The following is a 25,522-nucleotide window of genomic DNA, read 5'->3' as shown; positions in this document are numbered from 1 at the left end:
TTAACAATATATATATATATATATATATATATATATATAAAGAAAACGAAAAGAAGAGGCTTACAGAGTTACGGACATGCTTCCTCACAAACATATCCACGACGCGCACAAAGAAAATTTATCAAACATTCTACTATTGTAGAACTGCATGATACATACAAATATATAAATATGCTATAATTTATTCTACTACAGATAGTTTTTCAATACAAATATATAAATATGCTATAATTTATTCCACTACAGATAGTTTTTCAATACAAATATATAAATATGCTATAATTTATTCCACTACAAATAGTTTTTCAATACAAATAGATAAATATGCAATAATTTATTCCATTGCAAATAGTTTTTCATACCAACGCAAATACTAACACAAGGCAATATGATGCTTTTTTTTTTTCTTTTTTTTTTTTTTTTAAATAAAAAGAGAGATGCAATATAATATATATAAAACGATACTTAGATCCTCACTAGTGAATGAGAATCTACATCATTCTGACTAGTGATGTGGACCAACAACATATGATGACGTTTTCTTTTAATTACTAAATTAGATTTGGTAATTAATCACCATATCTGATTTGATAAATGAATGTATATCCCATTATTTTTTATTTGGTAATTAAAGATGACGTGTTCATGTTTTATTAGTCCAAATCAATAATCAGAATGGTGTGAGGATCTACATGTATCTCATATATATATATATATATATATATATATATATATAAAGAGCAGTGTAATACGATATGATTGCATGATAATTAAACTTATTTAGAGAGCACTTATATAACCATATATAGGCTAGAATGTGGTACTTTAATTAGAAGCACAAAGATAGAGTGGAATTGGTTTGACAGAATCAGAAGGTGAGTCCCACACTGAGAAGGCACTTGCAGAGTTCATCCATTTCTTTGTCATCTCTGGATAATGGTAGTCTATCACATCTTTCAGGCTCTATGTGATGTTCACCCATTTCAGTCCCGTCTTTGTGTACGTCTCCTCATTGAAATTGCTTGTGAAGAACCTTTCTGCTTCTAGCCTCCTGCATTTTAAATATATATATATATATATATATATATATTGTCACATTCGACATCGTATGGGAGAAAGGGGAGAAGTTTGGTAACACTTATTTATGTGTAGAGCAAAAAAGAAAATGTGTGAAGTGAATGATATTGCATACTACAATAGGAATAAACATGAAATGTACAACTAAGTGAGACACATAACTAGTAATTATCGATTTTTATATTTTTCCTTTTTATTATGCTATTATAAATGTCAATTTACACTTTTCAAGTTTAATACATCATATTTGCAAAAAAAATAAAGAAATAAAAGTTTAATACATCATATCATTTGACTAAAAAATCACTTTGTATTCCATAAGAAGGAATATGACAAAAGCTGTGTCACTGATGGCGAACCCAGGGATCTTCTTCTCTGCCATGAGGCCCACAACCAGATCGAGCGCCTCCACATTATCACCGTACACTTCACGAATTGCATTGATGGCTTCTTCATCATCCGGATCTTCCCACTTAGATATAGGTATCAACAGGAGGGCCCTACGGAACTCATTGTATCTACGAACTTTCCTCTCCCTGTCCCTATAAACTGCATCATCAACCGTATAATCAACTCAACTTCACATCATATGGTGGCGACCCACTAAAGCAACGGTCCAGAGTAATTAACTTGAACACTACCCTTCAAGGGCTGCTAGGTCAATGCGATCAGCTATTCAGGTCTCTATGTCCCAATGTCCCATATTCATTTTGGGCCACAAGGTCTCTAAGAAAGTGTGGATAGTTAAAGAGTACAAGGGCCCCACTAGCTTGGTGGCCCATTGAAACCATTTGGGCTGAGAATCCAATTTTTGATGAGGTCTTCTCACCCTAAAGACCAACCAGTTCTTCCATAGGAACCCTGAAATTTGTAATTAAAAGTAAATTTGAAAATCCAATTTTGCCCTTTTCCCTTTCCCTTTTACCCTTCACATTTTGTATATTAACCTCACCAACAAAATGAATATGGAAAATTATTATATAAAAACAAAAAATCAACATTTATTGATTTCACAAGATTGTTCTCATATGCCAAATTTGAAGTCCTTGGCATAACACTACAAAATAAAAATACCTATATATCCAGCGTGCCTTCCTTTTCAGTTATATAAAAAAATAATAATAATATTTTCAAAACCATTTAATTAATTATATACAAGCAGTTTCAAACCCAAATATATATATATATATATATATATATATATATTTACACACACACACAAGCATCTATGCTCTCTGCACTATTGGGTTAGATTAAAAAGAATAATAATAAAAAAAGTAATTGTAATAATAGACAAGGAAAAGAGGTTAAGGGAAAGAAAAAAGAAAAAGATGTGACCATTTATTTTGTATAGGGTATCTCTTTAGTTTGCTTCTGTATATATATAAAATTTTGATATACATATAAGGAAATAATATTGTTGAAACAGAACAGTAATTAAAACTATAATAAAAAAATAAAATTGGATTGGAAGAGGGGAAAATAGTATTTCGCATGAAATTAAGAAAGAAATTTAAGGTTAAATTGAGTGGGACTGAACAGTGCAATTCTCAGGTAACAGCCATCACTACGTCGACGTGAGCTTCCTCCACCAACCACTGAACCAGTCCTCAGCCACTTCAAACGATAACCCACCAACCACCTGATTCATAACCTCTCCTCCTTCAATTTCTCTGAGTCCTACCCATCACCACACCATCTTGATATATGATGGGTTTGGAGTCTCAGCAAATAATTGAATTTAACACAAGGGGATAAGTTCAACAAAACAAACTAAATGTGAAAACTGGTTGAAGCTTGATCTTAAGATGAATTGATAAATGAGTTCAAATTAATCACATTAATTTTGAAAATTTGAATCTTAACTAGTAATAGACATCACTTCGTTTTTATTGGAAAGTGGACAAAGACCGACTTTATTTAATTAACGCATTTGATTCAAGATTCTGCATTCATTTTCATAGAGTACATTGTAGTGGGACCTAAGTGAATTTCATCATAGTTCATTCCATTTGGACCTAAGTATCATTTTCCTATTTTATTTAGCACATATTCTCCCCTTTTTTTTTTTTTTTTTATTCAGAGCTGATGACAAACAAGTTTAGCAATATATATATATATCTAGTCATGCGGGTTGGTTCAGTAAAATAGAGACATGATATAGATGTTCCGTCCTTAGTTCGACATTAAGGTGCTTTGAAGGAGCAACATTCTTTTTGAATTGTTCGTGAATTGCTGATGTCCCGATGCTGCCATTGTCCTCGTGGTCATAATATATATATATATAAAAGAAAACAAAAAAAAAAAAGAAAAAGCATATAGAATCGCTAGCTTGCTCACAAACATATCCACCACCCACACAAAGAAAATTTATCAAACATAGTATAACTGCATAACACATACAAATAGTTTTTCAATACAAATAGATAAAAATGCAATAGTTTATTCCATTACAAATAGTTTTTCATACTAACGGATGAAAAATGCAATATGATGCATTATTTTTATTTTTATTTTTTATTTTAAAAGAGAGATGCAATATAACATATATATATATATTTAAAGAGCAGTGCAATATGATATGATTGCATGATAATTAAACTTATTTAGGGAGTACTTATATAACTATATGTAGACGTGAATGTTGTACTTTAATTAGGAGCACCACGAAGATAGAGTGGACTTGGTTTGACAGAATCAGGAGGCGAGTCCCACACCGAGAAGGCGCTTGCGGAGTTCATCCATTTGTTTGTCATCTCTGGATAATGGCGGTCTATCACATCTTTCAGGCTCTCGGTGGTATTCACCCATTTCAGTCCCTTCTTTGTATATGTCTCCTCATTGAAATTACTTGTGAAGAACCTATCTGCTTCTAGCCTCCTGCATTTTTCGTGCAATATATTTATATTTGTATATTGTCACGTCCCACATCGTTTCGGGAGGAGGGGGAGAGCTTTAAAACTAATTATGAAAATTAAAAAAAAAAATTATGCAAAGATAATAATATTTACACGATGTTGGACAAGGGCCTACCACAACAGTTACGAACATGAATTCTACAGCTACGTTGAGACGCATGATTGAGTGGAGTATAGAGATTTTTATAATTTTTCTTTTTATCATGCTATTATAAAAATCACTTTGTATACCTTGATGCCATAAGAAGGAATATGACAAAAGCTGTCTCACTGATGGCGAACCCAGGGCTCTTCTTCTCTGCCATGAGGCCCACAATGAGATCGAGCGCCTCCACATCATCACCGTACACTTCACGAATTGCATTGATAGCTTCTTCATCATCCGTCAGATCTTCCCACTTAGATATAGGTATCAACAGGAGGGCCCTACGGAAGTCATTGTATCTACGAACTTTCCTCTCCCTGTCCCTATAAACTGCATCATCAACCGTTTGATCAACTCAACTCCACGTCATGTGGTGGTGACCCACTAAACCAACGGTCTAGATAATTAACTTTGAACACACTGCGTACCTTCAAGGGCTGCCAGGTCAATGGGATCAGGTCTATCTGTCCCATCTACATTTTGGGGCACAAGGTTTCTAAGAAACTGTGGATAATTAAATAGTACAAGGGCCCCACTAGCTTGGTGGCCCATTGAAACCATTTGGGCTTCGAATCCAATTCCCGATAAGGTCTGCTCACCCTTAAGACCAACCAGGTCTTCCATAGGAACCCTGAAATTTTTGTACAAGGGTTATTATGCGTACAAATATACTAGTAGTCAGTAATTGAAACAATTTCTAGTAATTCAATAAAAAACGATATCTTTTTATGTGAGGATATAAGATTTTTTTCATCACATAAATGTAATTCGATATGTTTGATTTTCGGACTCAATATGATAACTTTAATTGACAACAAATGAAAGAAAAGATGTACTCTTTATTCAATGGTGGAGATTTGTTGGGTCCTGGTTCTTTTGTGATGTCCTTAAGGAGGAGGTGATCAGGTAGGAGTGAGTGCATCCTATAAACACCGACAAATTCCTCAGTCAATGAATATGGAACCCCATGATTCTCAGGCCTCTTCATGCCCACGTACCCTCCAAGAATGGATCCACCAACATGTCCAAATAAATCCTTGAATGTCTTTCCCAACAATCCATACCTGAAATAAAAATAATGGTATTATTACTAATTATTCCATTACTAGATTGAGAAATATTTTGATATATATAAAAGTAAAAAATTTGACAAAATAATTTAAATTTATATGGATAATTTACCAATTAGCACGCATTCCTGCAAGTAACGTGTCCGTTTTGAGAAGTTCTACCGTCCAATCAATGGTGTGAATTTTTGCAATCACAGCAGAAGTCACCAGCCTTGCATAGCGGTACAAATCTTCATCGACCAATTGAGGATTTTCTTCCTGAAATATCACAATACAAACAAAGTCGTGAGTCTAATAAATACATATATTCATATATATGAATCTCACTCTATATTAACTTTTTTGAAACAATAATTGGTAATATGGTGGTTGTGTTGTGAACCTTGAGGGCATCACAGACTGCATTATGTTCCTTGATGAAGAGGGCCTGTAATGTGGAAACACCAGCCCAACTGTTACGAACATCCCCAGACACAGCAGCCCCATTTTCGTCACGGAGAAGAAGACCATCATCCAAATTTATCTTGAGCTTTCCATCTACGAAAGTCCTCACCTTCTCCAACCTTTCCGCATCGTTACCATATATAACACTTCCATCCCTTTGACATCAGCAATCAATTAATACTCGTTAAAATTAGAAAAATGGAAAATTAAGTTTTAGTTTTACGTTTCAAAAAAAAATTTAAATAAAAAGAAAAAATAAAAATTAAGTTCTATTAATCGATCTCTTAGTCTCGCCTAGTCACACACACATGAAAGCATTTAGGACTCTGCATAATATCTACTTGGCAAAGGATAGAGAATTATAAAGTTCTATAGTCTTACGGATGGAGGAATAAAAAATATTAAAAAATTATACTGAAATAAAAGATACCATATTATTTATTTTCTAAAAGAAAATGGTGATAGGTCAATCAAGATCCTAAAACTTGTACTTTCTCTGTTTGTTAAGAGCTGTCACCTTTTGATTTTAATACTTTTTTATTTTATTAACGCATTGTGCACTCGCAAGATTCCTGTATTGCCTTAGGGCTCCATATACATTATTTGTTACTCTTTAATAATAATAAAAAAATTCATATTCTCTTTTTTAAAGTTTAAACAAGGAAATGTGTAATTGTTACGTAATTACCTAAATAGATAATATTTTATTTATGTACTAAAAATACCAAAAATAAATTTGAAAAGAAGCTGAAGAGATTTTGACGACCCCCTCTGTTTTCTTGATTCTTTCTCTGTCTTACTGTTCTCTTTTTTCCATTTTACAAAATTGAAGAAAAAACAAAACATTGAGAAATCTCTATTGATTTATAAAATCAAAGGGAAAAATACATATAAATGTATATGTTTGCTTGAAGAGAAAAAAAGAAACCCTAATAAGATTGAAAGTATGTATTCATTTTTTTTTTTTTCAATATTTATTTTGGTTTCTATATATTGTATCAGTTTTGGGAATTTGATTAAAAAATAAAAAAAAGAACTTCAAAAGTTCATTAAGAAGTACAACTGTCCAAAGGATCTTCTCCCAAAGGCTGTCAAGTCCTACTCTCTTCACCATATTCAGAATCCAACTTCCTATTACATTAATTTTTTTTTTATTATTTTTAAATATATATTTTATCTTCTGTATATTGTATTAATTTTGGGGATTTGATTAAAAAAAAAAAAAAATTCAAAAGTTCATTGCAAAGTGGATGCGCGCAAATAAAATATCAACTATTTAGGTAATTCAAAAGTTCATTACAAAGTTCTTCAGCTTCTTTCCATATTTATTTTTGGTATTTTTAGCACGCAAATAAAATATCAACTATTTAGGTAATTACATGACAATTATACGTAGGATTTGGACTAGGAGTAGGCCAATTTGATCGAATAGAGTATCATTACTCTTTGTTCACTATATTGTTTATACGTTTTAAAATTGAGAAAATTTAATTCATATTTTAAAAAATTTGTCAGATTCATTCATGTGGAACTTGTACCTCATCTTTAGAATAGAAACTTTAAATAAATAAATATTATAAAAGTAAAATTTTAAAAGTTTATTATTCTTTAGTGAACCATTCATCATATTTCATTCTCTTTCTTCTCAACATATATATAATTTATTTAAGCTTTCAATTTTTTTTTAAAACAAAGAAGTTATTTTTATTTAAAATCAACTCATTTGTTTCATAAATAAATAACATATTTCGTCATTTCAACGATCATAAATAATATAGAAAGATTTTACTTTAAATATATTTGACCAATTAGTTTGATCAAAGAAATACGTTGGTTTGTAATTTCGAATATTATAACAACAATCTTAAAAATAAATAAGAACTATACATTTGAAAATGCATCCATTAGCGAAACTTTGAATTATACTGTTAATTATTAGATGGATGGTGTGAATTTGGCCTTTTTTTTTTTTTTTTTTTTTTTTTTTTTTTTTTTTTTTTTTTACCTTTCTCCTGATATGCTCACTCCTTCTCAAAACAAGTGTGTTACTTTTCATTTTTATCTGTCCCAAAATAAGTGTTGTATTTGAAAAGTCAATATACTGTTTTTTCCAATATTACCGATTTAATTTTCTTAGAACTTATAAAAAATAAACCATCACCTCATTGTGTACCTACTAGGAGTAAAATTGATAATTTATTCATCACTAATATAATTAAAAAATAATAAATATTATTTTCTTAAAAAGTTAGATTCTCACAAAGGGACATTTTTAGTGGGACAGATGGAGATATATATACACACACACATTAGACTTTCAAACAAATATATATATATACACACACACATTAGTCTGGTAAATGATATCCAGGCTGTGTTCATGGCAGATAGAATTAAGTTAATCTATCGGATCCCTCTATTGTGTATGAAATTTATGGTTTCCGTTGATCTAATTAATTGATGTGATCATGTTATGGGTAGCAAGAACCATCTACAGCAGGCATTTGCAGCAAAGTTTTGTCCAATAGTAATACCATGAGGCTAGCTAATAAGTGGAAAGTAAAGGATTATAGATTTATACATAGTAAATATAGAATTTAATTTTCTTACCACCAAGGTGTTCGAGTGTTCTTGTGACCATTCTTGATCTCATAAAAACCTGTGGAAACCTCCTTTGTCTTGTAAAATTTGGAAGTTTTGAGAGGGCACTGATTTGCAACATCTATATGTGCATCAAGCACAACCTACAATAATCATATTGTCCAATTAAAACATGAATATCTAAGTCATAAACTATTAATGAAAAATAAGATTAAATAAACCTTTTACCTACATGAGTAGTCACATATATTATTGAAATTATTTGGCAATTAAAAATATTGATCTTTATAGTTCCATATGCGTAGCTAGCTATCTGACCTGCTTAGTTTCCTCCAAGTGATCAATCCAATCATGTATCATAAATTGTATCCAAGAGGCTGCTATCACGTTGAATTGCTTTCCTGTGTCAATAAATTTCCTACGTGCCAAAAGCTTTGTGGCAACCACAGTTGGATCCGGCTTCATGAGCTGCATATTCTCATGACAAAACAAAAAATAAATTTTAAAAAAAATATTATCATAAAAAAAAAAAAAATTGATTTAAAATCTACGAGTATGATCGAAAGTGAAATTTAGATTTAAAATGATGCATATAATTTACGAATGATTGTGTGTCTTCTGAGTTTACAAATTATTTCTAAAGTGATTAGCAGGTGAGTAAATTAACAAGGGAATCATATAAGTAATATTTGATTTTAAGAAGAGTTACTTATTATAATCAGATTAAGATACATCTGTTAAATCTTATTCTACATTTGTTTCATAGAATGAGTTTAGTTAATTATATTGATCATATAACTTACTAAAAATACTATCATTAATTTCAAGTCAGACCGGCCACTCTTGAGATGATAAATTTTCATTTTGGTCATGGACAGAAATATTTTTCTTTTAACATAAGTTTAGTTTTCACTTTTCACCACTAATATTATACTAAACTAAGGAAATTAAGGAGAAATTTAAGATAATTATATTTTAATATTTATTATAGTGCTTAATTAGGGTTTGTGTTAACCTGTGCTGTTCCATCAACAGCAGGAAGAATATTTCTGCCGAAGAAAGTTCCTTGGCTGCCGGCACCTTCATTGAATGGATCGTTATATTTTCCGTCAGCTGTCCGGTAAGGATAATCTGCGGGGTTGAATCGAACACCGACCGGAGTTGTTCCAACGTTAATCAAGTTGTATTGCTGATGAAGATGGCGACGGGTCGCAAGGTAAAGCAATCCCAAGAACACAGGTAGGCGATACCACATAACCCACTTATCAATGGTGTGAACCATCTGCATTCAAAATTAAACCAAGTTAATTTGCAGACTTAGAATACAACGAAAATGTACTCCTCCAAAAGGAAATTGAGGGTTGAAAATGAATAAAACGAGACTCTCTTCGTTGCGGACTCGGAGGTGAGTACACCTTATGTCAAAGTTAATTTGCATGTATATGCAGATAGTGTATATATATATTACTGTACGTATAAACTTGTGAATAAGCTGCATTACTAAACATGGAGATATATATATATATATATATATATATAGAGAGAGAGAGAGAGAGAGAGAGAGAGAGGGCATATATGCAAGGGTGAATTTACTAGAAAGAGAAGCTTGTCAAGGAGAGTCATCCTTGTTACAACTTCATGAAAGTCCTTATGGATGAATTGCTGAAAAGCTGCATTGAGGATGGTCCTAATGGACTCTATAATAGCAATATAAGACATGGTTTCTTAATTAATTTCTTGATCGACTAGAACTTAAACTTTGATGAACAAATGACCCCCTCGATTTCCCTTTATATAGACATGCAACACCCGACCTAAGCTGAATTGTTCATCACTAACATTGTGCCACGTCTCTCGATTCTAGATAACATTTCTAAAACGTGGCCAAGATTTTTATTTTTCATTTTTCAATGTGTTTAAATTCCATGTTTTACACACGCTGATCAAGATGAGTTTGGATCCTACGGTAAGTTATCTGAATTGTCTCCATGTATACAGTGACGTTTCAAAACACATGGAATCAGGGTAAGTACAATAATAGAGAAAGAACTTTAAAAGTTAAAACAATCTCCAAATGGCAAACAAGAGCTGGCTATCTAAACCATACAAATAAGATAAAACTGGTCCAAACTAGGCAGCTAGCACTAGGAATCAGGGGCGGCTCAATGTAAACTCGAGGTCTTAGGCAAAAAAAAAAAAAAAAAAAAAATGGCATTTTCATATCATAATATGTAATATATTAAGTATTAAATAATAATTAATTAAAAATCATCATTCTTGCTTTTTGAAAAGCAAAATTACTAATTAAATTCTTATATTCAAGTATGCTTAAAATATCTTTTTTCAATAGACAATATAGCCAATCTATTAAATCTTTCTTGTGACATAATTGATCGTAAATATGATTTTAACAATTTTTTGTTAGGTTTTGATTATTAGTTATAACAAATTTATCAATAGTTCCCTCTTCAGATTGAATTAGTTTATCTATTCTATTCTATTCTATTTATTTATTTATTTTTAAGTTTTTGAAATCCGGATTCATACTTTTTAGTAGACATATTTAACCGTATAATATGGGTAAAAATAGTCACAACTCACAAACAAATATATAAAAAATATAGATATATACAAATTTATAATAACAAAAGTTAGTAAAACTAAAAAATAATTAAAGAAAAAAAACAATATAACCTGATTTAGAAAGCCCCAATTCAATACTGCTGCAAATTTTTCAATACAAGAAAAGTGCGTTCAAATTGAGACTAATAAATATTGGGTCGAGAAGAAAGAAAATTGTAAAGTTATAATGATAGAGAATTGAGGAGGGAGATGACTTGTAATTTTTGAGTTTGCTAAGAGGGGAGAGAATGAATGTGGGAAATAAGAAAAAAATAAATAAACAAAATAAAAACTAAAAAAAGAGAATATAAAAAATTTCTTCACTTCCTCGTACAACGGCTAACATCTTTAATATTTATTATATATATATATATATAGTGCTGGTAAAAAAAAAATAAAAAAAAAAAGTGTACAAGATAGAGAAAGAAAAAAAAATTATTATTTAAGAATATAAATATTTGGGCCGATATTAAGTATGTGTATTGGTTAGGGTTTACTAAACAACAGTCAATGAGGAGGAGAGAGAAATTAAAAGGAAAAATGAGTTATTTTAGGAGATAAACTTGGTTAAAGTTTAATTAAAAAGCGTGAGTGAATGATGATGAGGAGATAGAAAACCAAAAAAAAAAAAAAAAGAAATTATTTTAGGAGATAAATTCTTTGGAATTAGTGCTTAATAATGTTAGGAAACTATTCAATATAACTTATACTAGAGAACTATAATATTTTGGGGCCTTCTTATTTGTTGCATTATGTTAAAATACCCTGTGTAAAATATACACTGCCATGTATGATGTAAATTTTTTTTTTTATGTTCAGCCGTTTGTTAAAATACATTGCCACGTCACCAATGTATAAAAATTGTTGTGTATTTTACACAACTTTTTTACACAGCTAAATCAGCATATTTCTTTTCACCTCTCTCTTAATTTTTACAAATCAACCCTATATTAAGTAGGATTGTAAAAATTATTTAGATTCAGACATGACACTGGTTGGTTGTTTTGGGAATATACATTTACATAAAATGTAAAAATTGATTTAAAAATAAATAATTTAAATTTTTTATATAAATTTATTACGACACATCTAATTTACACAAATATATATATACATATATATATATATATATATATATACACATACACACAGCGATTTAGAGATATTCTAAGGCTCTAGCCGCTCATGCTATGAACATGGACAACAAAATCAAACATTCACATTTCTAATCTTGAACACAACACTTTTCAAACGGGCAAAACAAACACTTCTGTGTCCCTATTCATGAGATCAACTATTCACATTTATTGTTGATGTCCCGCACAATTTATATATATACATACAAAATCAAACATTCACATTTCTAAGGCTCTAGCCGCTCATGCTATGAACATGGACAACAAAATCAAACATTCACATGTCTAAGGCTCTAGCCGCTCATGCTATGAACATGGACAACAAAATCAAACATTCACATTTCTAATCTTGAACACAACACTTTTCAAACGGGCAAAACAAACACTTCTGTGTCCCTATTCATGAGATCAACTATTCACATTTATTGTTGATGTCCCCCACATTTTAGGTCTTATTGTCATCTTGAAAAATTTTTCTCACCACAATACAAAGAAAGCAATAAAAAACGTACCAAAACAGATTCACAAAATCAGATCAGGGAGGAATCCCTATCAATATGCTAGCCAGAGCCAATTGGTCCATACTTCCTACCTCGATCAATTAAATAAAAGTATACATACTTACTATCTTCTCATCAGGGAGGAGTCCCTATCTCGAATTAATCTTTTTATCCTTAATTTGTTCTTGTGCAAGATTTCGTATATGTTAGAACGCCTTGTAATTGTAATTTTGAAACAGTAACCGTGCTAATGGTCAAATTTTTCGGTCTCTTCAGTTTGTTGCATTTTCTCATGATGGTTTCGTTTGCAGAGTGTTGGGCTCTGTTTTCTCTTCAAATCTGCAGTCTGCTCTTCATTTATTTATTTTACTTCAAGATTTGTATGTCTTTTTTGACTTGGCTTTATGCCTCTGTACTGCCATCTTGATTGTTGGTTCCATGCATTTGAATGAAAAAAAAAAAAATATATATATATATATATATATATATGATCAAATTATGAATTTTATTCATTAAAATATATAAATAATTATGAATATTATTCCTGTTATGTGCAACATTACTTGAACAACATATATATATATATATAATTCGTAAGTTGATGTGTTTGCTACAGAGTGGTGTTGAATTTTTGGTACAATGAGAGAAAAATCTCCTTAGTAGCATGATGTGGCCATCTCTTATTGGTTAAGGTGTCAATTTGTGCAAATCTTTGAGATATATAATATATATGCAGAAGGATTTGTATGCCGCTTTTTCATGGCTTCGATGGAGAAACCAATAGTTTAATGACACGTTACATTTTTAAAGTTGAAAGTTTGTATTTTATGGAGTCACTTCTAGAAGATTTTTTTTTATTTTTTCTTTTTAAATATATAGAAAATAAAGCCAACTAAGAAATAAAATAACACAATGGGTTAAATTTTCTATTTTATTAAACATAAAACTGTTTTTGAAATCAATATGAATTGGAATTTTTTAAAATAAAGAGATTATATCATTAGATTTCTTTTAAAAATTGCAAGAAAAGTGAACGAAATTGTTAATAGAGTGGATTAATATTTTTTTTGGTAAGTTAATATTAATAATAATATATATATATTTTTTGGACTGAACTAAAATTTACTACAGTAAGAACTTTTTTTTTTTTTTTTGGGTTGTGAGTTTGAGCCCCCCAAACCAGTGAAAGTGACAATACATGACAGTCGAGTGGCTCCATATGCCAAATATCTAAGAATAGATTGCTGACAAACACATCCAACAGGCACAAAGAACAAAGAGAAATTATGAAACATTGTAGAATTGCAAAATACGTACAAATATGCAAATAATTTATTCAATAACAAATAGTTTTTTTTTTTTTTTTTTTTTTTTTTCATACAAACACTTGAGCAATGCAATTTACTATGATTACAACGTGATAGTTAAATTATTTAAGAATTACATCTCCTTAAATGGTTGTGAATGTTGTGGTTTAATGGGCAACACGAAAATAGAGGGGAATTGGATTGTGAGAATTTGGAGTGAGTCCCAAACAGAGAAGGCACTGGAAGAGTTCATCCATCTATCTGTCATTTCTGGATAATTGCGATCAATCACATCTTTTAGGCTCTCTGTCGGGTTCACCCATTTTAGTCCTTTCTTTGTGTATGACTCATCATTGAAATTGCTTGTGAAGAACCTATCAGCTTCTAACCTCCTGCATTGTACATACAATATATATTATTTCCTCCGTCTCAATTTTAGTGTCGCTAAAAACCAATGATGATACTAAATTTAGGACGGAGGGAACAAAATATACACATACACAAAAATGTGCATATGCTGGCACGCACACATATATATATTAGGTGATATGCTCACACAAAATCCTTAACTAACCATAAGATATTCTTCCTATTTAAAGTTGAGGGTTAATTGAGTATGAGTGTTTTTTTTACTAGTTTTATTTAAATAAAAGTCAAGATTAATTAAACAAATGTCTGTAATAGCATTTTTAGCAATCCTAAAAAAAAAAAAAAAAAAAAAAAACTAACTAGCCACCACATTTCAATCACAATAAATTAAAATTCTTGAACCATCTGATTTTTGGTACTTTAGTTCAGTTAAACTAATTTTTAGATTTATTTGAAATATTTTATTATAATTTTGTAAATCCACTCCTTTTTTTATAAATCTCATTACTAGACCACTGAGTATCAATAATTCAAGACCATTATGTAAGTGAATTTATATATATATATATATATATATATATGTTTAGCATTAACTGTGATCAGTAGTTTGTTTGTATACCTTGATGCCATACGAAGGAATATAATAAAAGCTGTCTCACTGATAGCGAAACCCGTGATCTTCTTCTCTGCCATGAGGCCCACAAGCAGATCGAGCTCCTCCACATCATCACCGTACACTTCATCAAGAGTTTAGATTGCTTCTTCATCTTCCGTTAGATCTTCCCACTTAGATATAGGTATCAATAGGAGGGACCTACGGAAGTCATTGTATCTAGCAACTTTCCTCTCCCTGTCCCTATAAACTGCAACATCAACCGTACGATCAATTCAAACTCCCACATCGTATGGTGGCGACCCATAATCAACGGTCTAGATTAATCAACTTGAACAGTGTCATACCTTCAAGAGCTGCTAGGTCAATGTGGTCAGGTCTATCTGTGCCGTCCACATTTTGGGCTACAGGGTCCTTCATCTACAGTGGATAATTAAAAAGTTCAAGGGCCCCACTTGCTAGGTGGCCCATTGAAACCATTTGTCTTTGAGAAATAGATGGCTCAATAGAATTGGATATAGATTATATTGATTCGATCCGTTAATAAATTATATATATATATATATATATTAATATTTTAATAAAAATTGTATTAGAGATAATTCAAAAATCTAAATAATAATAATAATAATAATAATCATAATCATAATCTTATATATATAATAGTGTGGTGTTCTCATCCACATGCTAATAAATTTCTTAATATACATACTAATAATATTATATTCTTTATTATTAACAAAGAGTACCAACAGGCCGACCTAGATCAGGCTCCAACCTAGCTCCCAAAGAGAGGTTAGGGGTTCAAGCTTTAGTGAGAGGCATGTGTGTGTGAGTACCAATTAAGAAAAAAAGAAAAAATGTGTAAATATTTTTCTGAGTCAGGGTTTCCAAGGCGCCTAACTATTTTGGGATGGAAGAGTATATTAGCAATTCTCCGTTTTATCTAACTTTATAATTATATATATTAGTAAATATGATTTTCATCCCGATTCGATCCGAGTCCAATCTAAATAGGATATGGATTTAGACATTCAGTCTGAGAACCTATTAGTGATCTGAATCTAATAATCCGTTTACTTAACAAATTGAATATGAATTTGATCGATCCGATCCGTTGACATGCTTACTTGTGAATCCAATTTTTGATAAGGTCTTTTCACCGACATGACCAACTAGATTTGCCATAGGAACCTTGAAATTTGCATCCATATTATGTTGTCGTGTACACGTCATACACGTATCCTACTTTTTAAAAATTTGATGTATTGACGTGTCGCGTCGTATCGTGTCCATGCTACATATATAGTTTTTCTTTAATAAGTGAGTTCATGCTAATAAATTTCTAATTCAAACAATAAATTTTTTTATTTTATTTCTTTATTTCCTTTTTCATTGACAAAAACACTCACATACTCACAAATGCCCTTGTTCAAACTTGAGCCTCGAAAACATAATTATTTTTTTATTCTATTGCTAACCGAATCAATAGCTCAATATATTGAACAAAATTTAATTGTTTAAATTCACAGTGTAATTTACCCTTTATTTTTTGTCCCCAAAAAAGATATGCACATTTATTGTGGTTATTGGGTTAACTTAAACCCTCAATCTTTCATTTAAGACTGGTGATGAGGTAGGTATATATATATTTCAAGACTAAGAAGAGAAAGAGGATAATTAATTAATTTTTATATTTTGTTTGTTTAGGAGAGAAAAAGAAAAAGAAGAGAGATGAAGAGTTTATTTTCTCGATTTGGCAATGAACACAAAATAGATCCAATTTTTAACAACAAACACATAATTTATTTTTATTTATTAAACATACGCCTGTGCTTTTGTAAAGCAAGTGTTTCAACGAACTTGAGTTGTACTTGAGTTAGAGAGATATCGTAGAGATTTTTTATTTTTTCTTTTTTAACGAAATTGAATCTCCTTGAGATTATTGACTTATGCTAAAAGAGTGCAAATTGACCTTAACCTTAGTTTGAATATTTGTAAACAATTGAATTTAACACAAGGCGAGTCCCACACTGAGAAGGCGCTTGCGGAGTTCATCCATGTCTTTGTCATCTCTGGATAATGGCGGTCTATCACATCTTTCAGGCTCTCTGTGGTATTCACCCATTTCAGTCCCGTCTTTGTGTATGTCTCCTCATTGAAATTGCTTGTGAAGAACCTATCTGCTTCCAGCCTCCTGCATTTTTCATGCAATATATATATATATATATATATATATATATATATATGTAAGTATATTGTCACGTCTCACATTGTTTAAGAGAGGAGGAGAGAACTTTGATGAAACTTATTTGCATGTGAAGTTATATTTTGAAAAAATTATGAAAATAAAAAATATATATATGCAAAAAGAATAATATCTACACTACTTGTCCAACCACAAAGGTTACGAACATGAATTACATGATTGAGTGGGGTACAGAGATATTTATAATTTTTCTTTTTATCATGCTTTTATAAAAATCACTTTGTATACCTTGATGCCATAAGAAGGAATATGACAAATGCTGTCTCACTGATGGCGAACCCAGGGATCTTCTTCTCTGCCATGAGGCCCACAATCAGATCGAGCGCCTCCACATCATCACCGTACACTTCACGAATTGCATTGATTTCTTCTTCATCATTTGTCAGATCTTCCCACTTAGATATAGGAATCAACAGGAGGGCCCTACGGAACTCATTGTATCTACGAACTTTCCTCTCCCTGTCCCTATAAACTGCATCATGGACCGTATGATCAACTCAACTTCACATCATATGGTGGTGACCCACTAAAGTAACGGTCTAGAGTAATTAACTTGAACACCGCTACATACCTTCAAGTGCTGCTAGGTCGATGCGATCAGGTCTCTCTGTCCCATCTTCATTTTGGGCCACAAGGTCTCTAAGAAACGGTGGATAATTAAAGAGTACAAGGGCCCCACTAGCTTGGTGGCCCATTGAAACCATTTGGGCTGAGAATCCAATTTTTGATAAGGTCTTCTCACCCTTGAGACCAACCAGTTCTTCCATACGAACCCTGAAATTTGTATACACGGGTTATACATACAAATTTACTAGTAGTCAGTAATTGAAACAATTTCTTATAATTCAATGAAAAATGATACTATCTTTTTATGTGGGGATTTATGATTTTTTGATCACATAAATGTAGTATGTCTTAACTTTTGGGCTATATATGACAATTTTAATTGACAACGACTGAAAGAAAAGATGTACTCTTTATCCAACGGTGGAGATTTGTTGGGTCCTGGTGCTTTTGTGATGTCCCTAAGGAGGAGTTTATCAGGTAGGAGTGAGTGCATCCTATAAACACTGACAAATTCCTCAGTCAATGAATATGGAACCCCATGATTCTCAGGCTTCTTCATACCCACGTAACCTCCAAGAGTGAATCCACCAACATGTCCAAATAAATCCTTGAATGTCTTTCCCAACAATCCATACCTGAAATAATGTAATGGTATTATTAGTAATTATTTGATTACTAGATTGAGAAATATTTTGATATATATAAAAGTAAAAAATTTGACAAAATATTTAAATTTATATGGATAATTTACCAATTGGCACGCATTCCTACAAGTAACGTGTTCGTTTTGAGAAGTTCTACCGTCCAATCAATGGTGTGAATTTTTGCAATCACAGCAGAAGTCACCAGCCTTGCATGGCGGTACAAATCTTCATCTTCCAATTCAGGGTCTTCTTTCTGAAATATCACATTCGACTAAGTTTGTGAGTCTAATAAATACTACTTTCATCCCATATTAATTTCCCATTTCAAAAATTTTGACTCACAACTTTTGTGAGTCAAAATTATCGAAGTAGACATCTAATATGAGATATCGATACATGTAGTATATAAGTATATTAAAGAAATATGATTAAAAATGACTCAAAAATAAAAATCGATAGTGAGTCAAAGTTTTTAAAATGAACAATTAATATGGGACGGAGGTAGTACATAGGAGTATCACTCAATATTAATTATTTTAAAAAAATAATTGGTAATATGGTGGGTTGTGTTGTGAACCTTGAGGGCATTACAGACTGCATTATGTTCCTTGACGAAGAGAGCCTGTAATGTGGAAACACCAGCCCAACTGTTACGAACATCCCCGGACACAGCAGACCCATTTTCGTCATGGAGAAGAAGCCCATCCACGTTTATCTTGAGCTTTCCATCTTTGAAAGTCCTCACCTTCTTCAACCTTTCCGCATTGCTACCATATATGACACTTCCATCCCTTTCACATCCGCAATCAATTAATAGTCGTTAAAATTAGAAAAATTGAGCTGCAAATTGAAGGGGTATGAGAGCTAGTGTTATAATGAATAAAAAATTATACTGAAATAAAAGATAGCATATTATTTATTTTCTAAAAGAAAATGGTGATAGGTTCCTCAAGACCCTAAAACTTGTAGTCTCTGTATTCAGTTTTGATTTTAATATATTTTTATTTTATTAAAGATGTGGTCTCTCTGTTCTCCTTTTAAAGATTCAATAGATATCTTAACAAATTGAAATTTGATTAGTCCTTTGTATATGGTCAGCAAGAAACTGTGTTGGAGTATAAATTGCTTGGGCTTTGACAAAGCACCATGATAGCTACGCGGAAGGTAACCAAAACCTCTCAATATTGCTAGGCAGAGAACCATCACAGTAAGTGTCATGTCTAAGATTTGATAACGTACCGTGATGGTTATGCAAAGGGTAACCCCAAAGCTTGCACTGGACGGTGATATTTGTCCCCAAGGGGCCGCCATTGATGCGTGTGGTGTGGCAGTGGTGATGATATTGGGTAATGGGTATAGCTGATGCATATGATGAGGTAATGGTGATGTATGGAGTATTAATGTGGCAATACCAAAAATAATTCAGAATATCATGTAGTCCATAGATTTGATGAAATGGCTTACGAAAAAACTACTCGTAATAATAAGAGATGATTATTTTCTTACAAGAAGTTAATAAGTTCTATGATCTGGCCACACAGATGGAAAATGGCGAAGTAATATTGCATTCAAGCCCTAACAACCATTTGTGCAATCAAATTAATTAACGCTATTACTCAACTGTCAACTACCTTCATCAATGATATCATCTGGTGTGTGTTGCTTTCTCAACTTCCCCAACTCAATTTAAATCAATAAATTCTGAAAGCATCATCACAGATTCCAGAGGATAATTTTGCACCTCTCATCGTTATTGTACCGGCCTCCTCCTGATATGCTCACTCCGTCCAAAACAAGGGTACATCTTTTCATTTTTATCCGTCCCGAAGTAAGTGGTTCATTTAAAAAGTCAATATTTTTTTTCAGGGATGGTAATTTGTACAACCCCGTCCCGTTCTGTTAATTACAGATATGAGAACCTTTTTTATACCGTAGGGACGGGTATGGGTACAGAATTGAAACCCGTCGCGGGTCACGGGACGAGGATGGATTTTGGTGAACACCCGTCCCGCCTTATATATGTATATATATTTAAAATTATATATATTTATGTGTATATATATGTGTCTTCTAACCTAGGTTAACTTAAACACTAACTCTCTATTGGCATGGACTAACTTCCTTGCACTTGGCCATTTGGCTTTCATTTTTAATGTTCTTTGTGTTCCCTTTACCTCCTATTTGAAGCTCAGATTGAAACCTATGTAACTGTTACACATTTATAAATTGTTTAACATTTCAAAAAAAAAAATCCAAAAAACCAAAAAAAAATCCTGAACGGGGTGGGGATGGATTATGAAAATTCAACCTCTGGCGGATACAAGGCGGGTATGGAGTTGTCAATAAATAAACGGGGCGGGTACGAGTTTAGACAAACCCGCTCCAAACCCGCCAGTTGCCATCCCTAATTTTTTTTTAATATTACCAATTTAACTTTCTTACATTAAACTTATAAAAAATAAACCATCACGTCATTGTCAACTTACTAGGAGTAAAATTGATAATTTATTCACCACAAATACAATTAAAAAAAAAAAAAATTATTTTGTTAAAAAGTTAGATTCTCACTGAGGAACATTTTTAGTGGGACGGATTGAGTATATATATATATACACACATTTATATACATTAGTCTGGTATGATATCCAAGCTGTGTTCATAGCAGATAGAATTAAGTTGATCTAATTAATTGATGTGATCATGTTATGGGTAGCAAGAACCATCCGCAGGGATTTGCAGCAAAGTTTTGTCCAATAGTGATGCCATGAGGCTAATAAGTGGGAAGTAAAGGATTATAGATTTATATCTAGTAAATGTAGAATTTAATTTTCTTACCACCAAGGTGTTCGGATGTTCTTGTGACCACTCTTGATGTCATAAAAACCTGTGGAAACCTCCTTTGTCTTGTAAAACTTGAAAGATTTGAGAGGGCACTGATTTGCAACATCTATATGTGCAGTAAGCTCAACCTACAATAATCATATTGTCCAATTAAAACATAAATAGCAGTAAGCTCAACCTACAGTAATCATATTGTCCAATTAAAACATAAATATCTAAGTCATAAAATAAAAGTTTGATCCCAAAGGATTGTAATCAAGCATTGTTCGGTCCCTAAGAGGACTTTTTCCGATCCCTGGAAATTAACATAACTTTTCAACCTTATATTATTCGAGTACTCCAGATAGCACCAGAGTTGACAATTACACCTGTTACACGGTTCACAGAGGGATCCGTCGCCCCTTTCTCTCTGCAACGCACCCCTTCTTCCCCTCCGTTTTTCTCCCTGCTCCCTTCGATGGGAGTGGGTAGGTGTCATTTTGACCTCCCATAGTTTCAATAATCCTGTTCCTTTTCTCCTCGGAGTCGTCAAGGGTCTTTGTAAGCAGAGTCTCTCTCATTTTATCGAGAGTTTGTGTTTCCCGATCTAATGTTCTGAGCTGTCTCAGAGGATGGATGTTTTCTGGGTCGCCGGAGATGGATCTGCATAAATGATCATTTATGGAGCATATTTTTTTGGAGCAATTTGCAATGTGGAGTGGATGTGATGCATCTGAGCACTATGCCGGAGTCCGACGTTTTTGGTGCTTGTGATGTTGTGCTCGGTTCCTCGATGGGTCGGCTCCGGCTGGCGGTCTGTGGTTTTTGTTGGTGGGTGAACCCTTGACGTCAGCCATGACGTTTAGGCTTGAGATTTTCGATGTTCTATTTTCGTTGGTGGGTCCGATCCTTGACTTTTCTGACATCTTCTAGATATAGGTTGTTGTCAAGGCTATGATTTTGACATTAGTGGGTGTTAGTTTTGTGTCTTTTGACGCTGTATGTGTTTCTTTGTTTTATGTATGGTTTTATGTTCTTACCCATATAAATGCCAAGTTAAAAAAATAAAAATAAATTAAGTCATAAAGTATTAATGAAAAATAAGATTAAATAAACCTTTTACCTAACATGAGTAGTCACATTATTGAAATTATTTGGCAAAAATATAGTTCAATATGTGTAGCTAGCTGACCTGCTTAGTTTCCTCCAAGTGATCAATCCAATCATGTATCATAAATTGTATCCAAGAGGCTGCTATCACGTTGAATTGCTTTCCTGTGTCAATAAATTTCCTACGTGCCAAAAGCTTTGTGGCAACCACAGTTGGATCCGGCTTCATGAGCTGCATACTCTGATGATAAGAGGAAAAAAAATTATCAGAAAAAAAAAAAAAAAAAAAAATTTAAAATCTACGAGTAAGGTCTTCCGGGATACTCCACTTAAATTTATGTTCTAGACTTCCAGTCTGATCCAAAGTGAAATTTAAATTTAAAATGATTTATATAATGTCTCCTTAGTTTATAAATTATCTTTAAAGTGATTAACAGGTGAGTAAATGAACAAGGGAAATAATATAAGAGCATCTCCAATAATATGTGAAAACAATCTTTATCTTCGGCAGTCTCTTAAAAAATACCATCACGTTACCAATTGTAAAATTATTTTGTATTTAACACCATTCAATATATAAATATATATATATATATATTGGAGATGCTCGAAGTAATCTTTGATTTTAAGAAGAGTTACTTATTATAATCAGATTAAATCCTATTATACATTTGTTTCATAGAATGAGTTTAGTTAATTATATTAATCATATAACTTACTAAAAATACAATCATTAATTAATTATATTAATTTTTTTATAAAATAAGTTTAGTTTTCACTTTTCCCCACTAATATTATACTAAACTAAGGAAATTAAGGAGAAATTTTAAAATAATTATATTTTAATATTTATTATAGTACTTAATTGGGGTTTGTGTCAACCTGTGTTGTTCCATCAACAGCAGGAAGAATATTTCTGCCGAAGAAAGTTCCTTGGCTGCCGGCACAGTCACAGAATGGATCGTTATATTTTCCGTCAGCTGTCCGGTAAGGATAATCTGCGGGGTTGAATCGAACCCCGACCGGAGTTGTTCCGACGTTAAACAAGTTGTATTCTTGATGAAGATGGCGACGGGTCGCAAGATAAAGCAATTCCAAGAACACAGGTAGGCGATGCCATCTAACCCACTTATCAATGGTGTGAACCATCTGCATTCAAAATTAAACCAAGTTAATTTGCATACTTAGAATACAATGAAAACGTACTCCTCCAAACGGAAATTAAGGGTTGAAAATAAATAAAGCGAGGCTTCATTGCGGACTCGGAGGAGAGGAGAGTACACCTTATATCAAAGTTAATTTGCATGTATATATATATATATATATATATATATATATATATATATATATATCTGTAAACTTGTGAATAAGCTGCATTACTAAACATGGATATATATATATATATACACACACACACACATATATATATAGAGAGAGAGAGAGGGCATATATGCAAGGGTGAATTTACTAGAAAGAGAAGCTTGTCAAAGAGAGTCATCCTCGTTACAGCTTCATGAAAGTCCTTATGGATGAATTGCAGAAAAGCTGCAGTGAGGATGGTCCTAATGGACCCTATAATAACAATATAAGACATGGTTTCTTAATTAATTTCTTGATCGACTAGAAATTAAACTTTGATGAACAAATGACTCCCTCGACTTCCCTTTATATAGAGACATGCAACACGACCCAAGCTGAATTGTTGTTCATCACTAACATTGTGCCACGTGGCCAAGATTTTTATTTTTCATTTTTCAATGTTTAAATTCCATGTTTTACACTCGCTGATCAAGGTAAGTTTGGATCATCTGAATTGTCTCTATGTATAATTTGGCAAAATTGTACTGACCAAAAATGATTTTTTTTCCCTATAAAAGAGTAAGTACAATATTGATCAAAAAGAACCTTACAAACAACCCCCAAAGGGCACACAGAGAGCTAGCTATCTAAACCATACAAATAAGATAAAACTGGTCCTAAATAGCTAGCTAGCTATTTTGCATTTGGAATATGTTAACATTCACATGTAGGGTCTAACAACCGACACTTCTGTGTCCCTATTCGTGAGGTCTATTCACATTTATTGTGGATGTCCCACAGCGACTCACAAAGAGCTATAATTGAATATTTTCTCTTGTTTTGTCAATTGTCATGCATTAATTAATATTTATAAGAGGTGTATTAACCAGAGCCAAATGGTCCACGCCCATTTGAAGAGCAAGGGGACCATTTGAGGGTTCGGTGAGATCGAGCTAGATGAGAGCATAGTATGATCGAATTTATGTGGTTGTTAGCAAAAGTTATATGTTCGACCTCAACAACGTTAGTAAGTATTCTCAACATTATATTTTGATCCAACAATATCAACAATAGTCAATTTCAAACAAGATTCTCGGGATTGCAGTAAAGTTAAAAGAGGGTAAAAATACAGCAGTCATATAATATAATAATTGCCACAACGTTGTTCACTGCCATGCAAGTCAGGGCTGCAATAATTTATATTTGTTCATGATGACAGTATGAGTCTTTTTCTTTCAATCACAAGAGAATCATGTTTCAAATTAGACAAATATGTTGTTCAAGTAATGTTGTAAAGAACAGGAGTAAAATTCTTAATTATTTATTTTAACATTTATTTATTTATTTTAATGAATAAAATTCATATATATATATATATATATATATATATTGGACATTCAGTTGATGTGTTTGCTACAGAGTGGCGTTGCATTTTTGGTACAATGAGAGAAAAACCTCCTTAGTAGCATGATGCATGTGGCCATCTCTTATTGTTTAAGGTGTCAATTTGTGCAAATCTTTTTAGACTTATTTGAAATATTTTATTACAATTACTGTTTGATGGCGAAACCAATAGTTTAATGGCACGTTACATTTTAAAAGTTGAAAGTTTGAATTTTATGGAGTCACTTCTAGAAGATTTTTTTTAAATTTTTTAATTTTAAATATATATAAAATAAAGCCAACCAAGAAAAATATTGAAGCAGATTAATAGCACCGATGGGTTAAATTTTCTATTTTATTAAACATACAACTATTCTTTTGTGAAAATAGGAAATCAATATGAGTTAGAATTTTTAAAAATGAAATAGTTATATCATTAAATTACTTTTTAAAATTGTGATGCTTTTGTGAATTTGATCATCTCCAACAATTTCTCTATCTAAATTTTCTTACAACGATAAATATATATATATATATATATATATATATATAAAAATATATATATATATATATATATATATATATAACAATTGAAAAAAAAAAAAGCGCCAAATATGAAATATCTAAC

General features: G+C 31.9%; 2 protein-coding genes and 1 pseudogene across 4 annotated transcripts; all 3 read right to left on the bottom strand.

Annotated features, from left to right (window-relative positions):
* Nucleotides 1–1,344: 1,344 nt before the first annotated feature.
* Nucleotides 1,345–23,860, bottom strand: LOC132315801 (alpha-dioxygenase PIOX-like). 3 transcript variants are annotated; one of them, XM_059814210.1, is made up of 10 exons: nt 23,681–23,859; nt 23,095–23,361; nt 22,295–22,453; nt 21,118–21,251; nt 18,860–19,073; nt 18,390–18,535; nt 18,046–18,273; nt 17,643–17,845; nt 17,300–17,543; nt 16,566–16,999 (listed from the first exon to the last, which is right to left on the bottom strand). In XM_059814210.1, exons 1-10 carry the CDS (start codon nt 23,804–23,806, stop codon nt 16,753–16,755), a joined length of 1,968 nt encoding a protein of 655 aa, XP_059670193.1. In that variant the 5' UTR covers nt 23,807–23,859; the 3' UTR covers nt 16,566–16,752. The 3 variants fall into 3 exon arrangements, with proteins under 3 accessions (XP_059670195.1, XP_059670193.1, XP_059670194.1); XM_059814211.1 differs by having other exon boundaries at nt 22,295–22,444; XM_059814212.1 differs by lacking the exons at nt 16,566–16,999; nt 17,300–17,543 and adding an exon at nt 1,345–1,626 and having other exon boundaries at nt 23,681–23,860.
* LOC132315802 (alpha-dioxygenase PIOX-like) lies at nt 3,440–10,001 on the bottom strand. The gene is made up of 10 exons (XM_059814213.1): nt 9,849–10,001; nt 9,271–9,537; nt 8,574–8,723; nt 8,265–8,398; nt 5,593–5,809; nt 5,323–5,468; nt 4,977–5,204; nt 4,569–4,771; nt 4,227–4,470; nt 3,440–3,957 (listed from the first exon to the last, which is right to left on the bottom strand). The coding sequence occupies exons 1-10, from the start codon at nt 9,972–9,974 to the stop codon at nt 3,729–3,731; spliced, it is 1,944 nt and encodes a 647-aa protein (XP_059670196.1). The 5' UTR covers nt 9,975–10,001; the 3' UTR covers nt 3,440–3,728.
* Nucleotides 13,906–16,490, bottom strand: LOC132315805 (alpha-dioxygenase PIOX-like; annotated as a pseudogene).
* Nucleotides 23,861–25,522: the final 1,662 nt, after the last annotated feature.

This window comes from Cornus florida, unplaced genomic scaffold, assembly GCF_030987335.1.
Source record: "Cornus florida cultivar Cherokee Brave unplaced genomic scaffold, ASM3098733v1 CherokeeBrave_3.0.0_Hap2_Chr07, whole genome shotgun sequence".
NCBI lineage: Eukaryota > Viridiplantae > Streptophyta > Magnoliopsida > Cornales > Cornaceae > Cornus > Cornus florida.
Note: the sequence above shows the minus strand (reverse complement) of the source record. Positions and strands in the feature narration are given on the sequence as shown.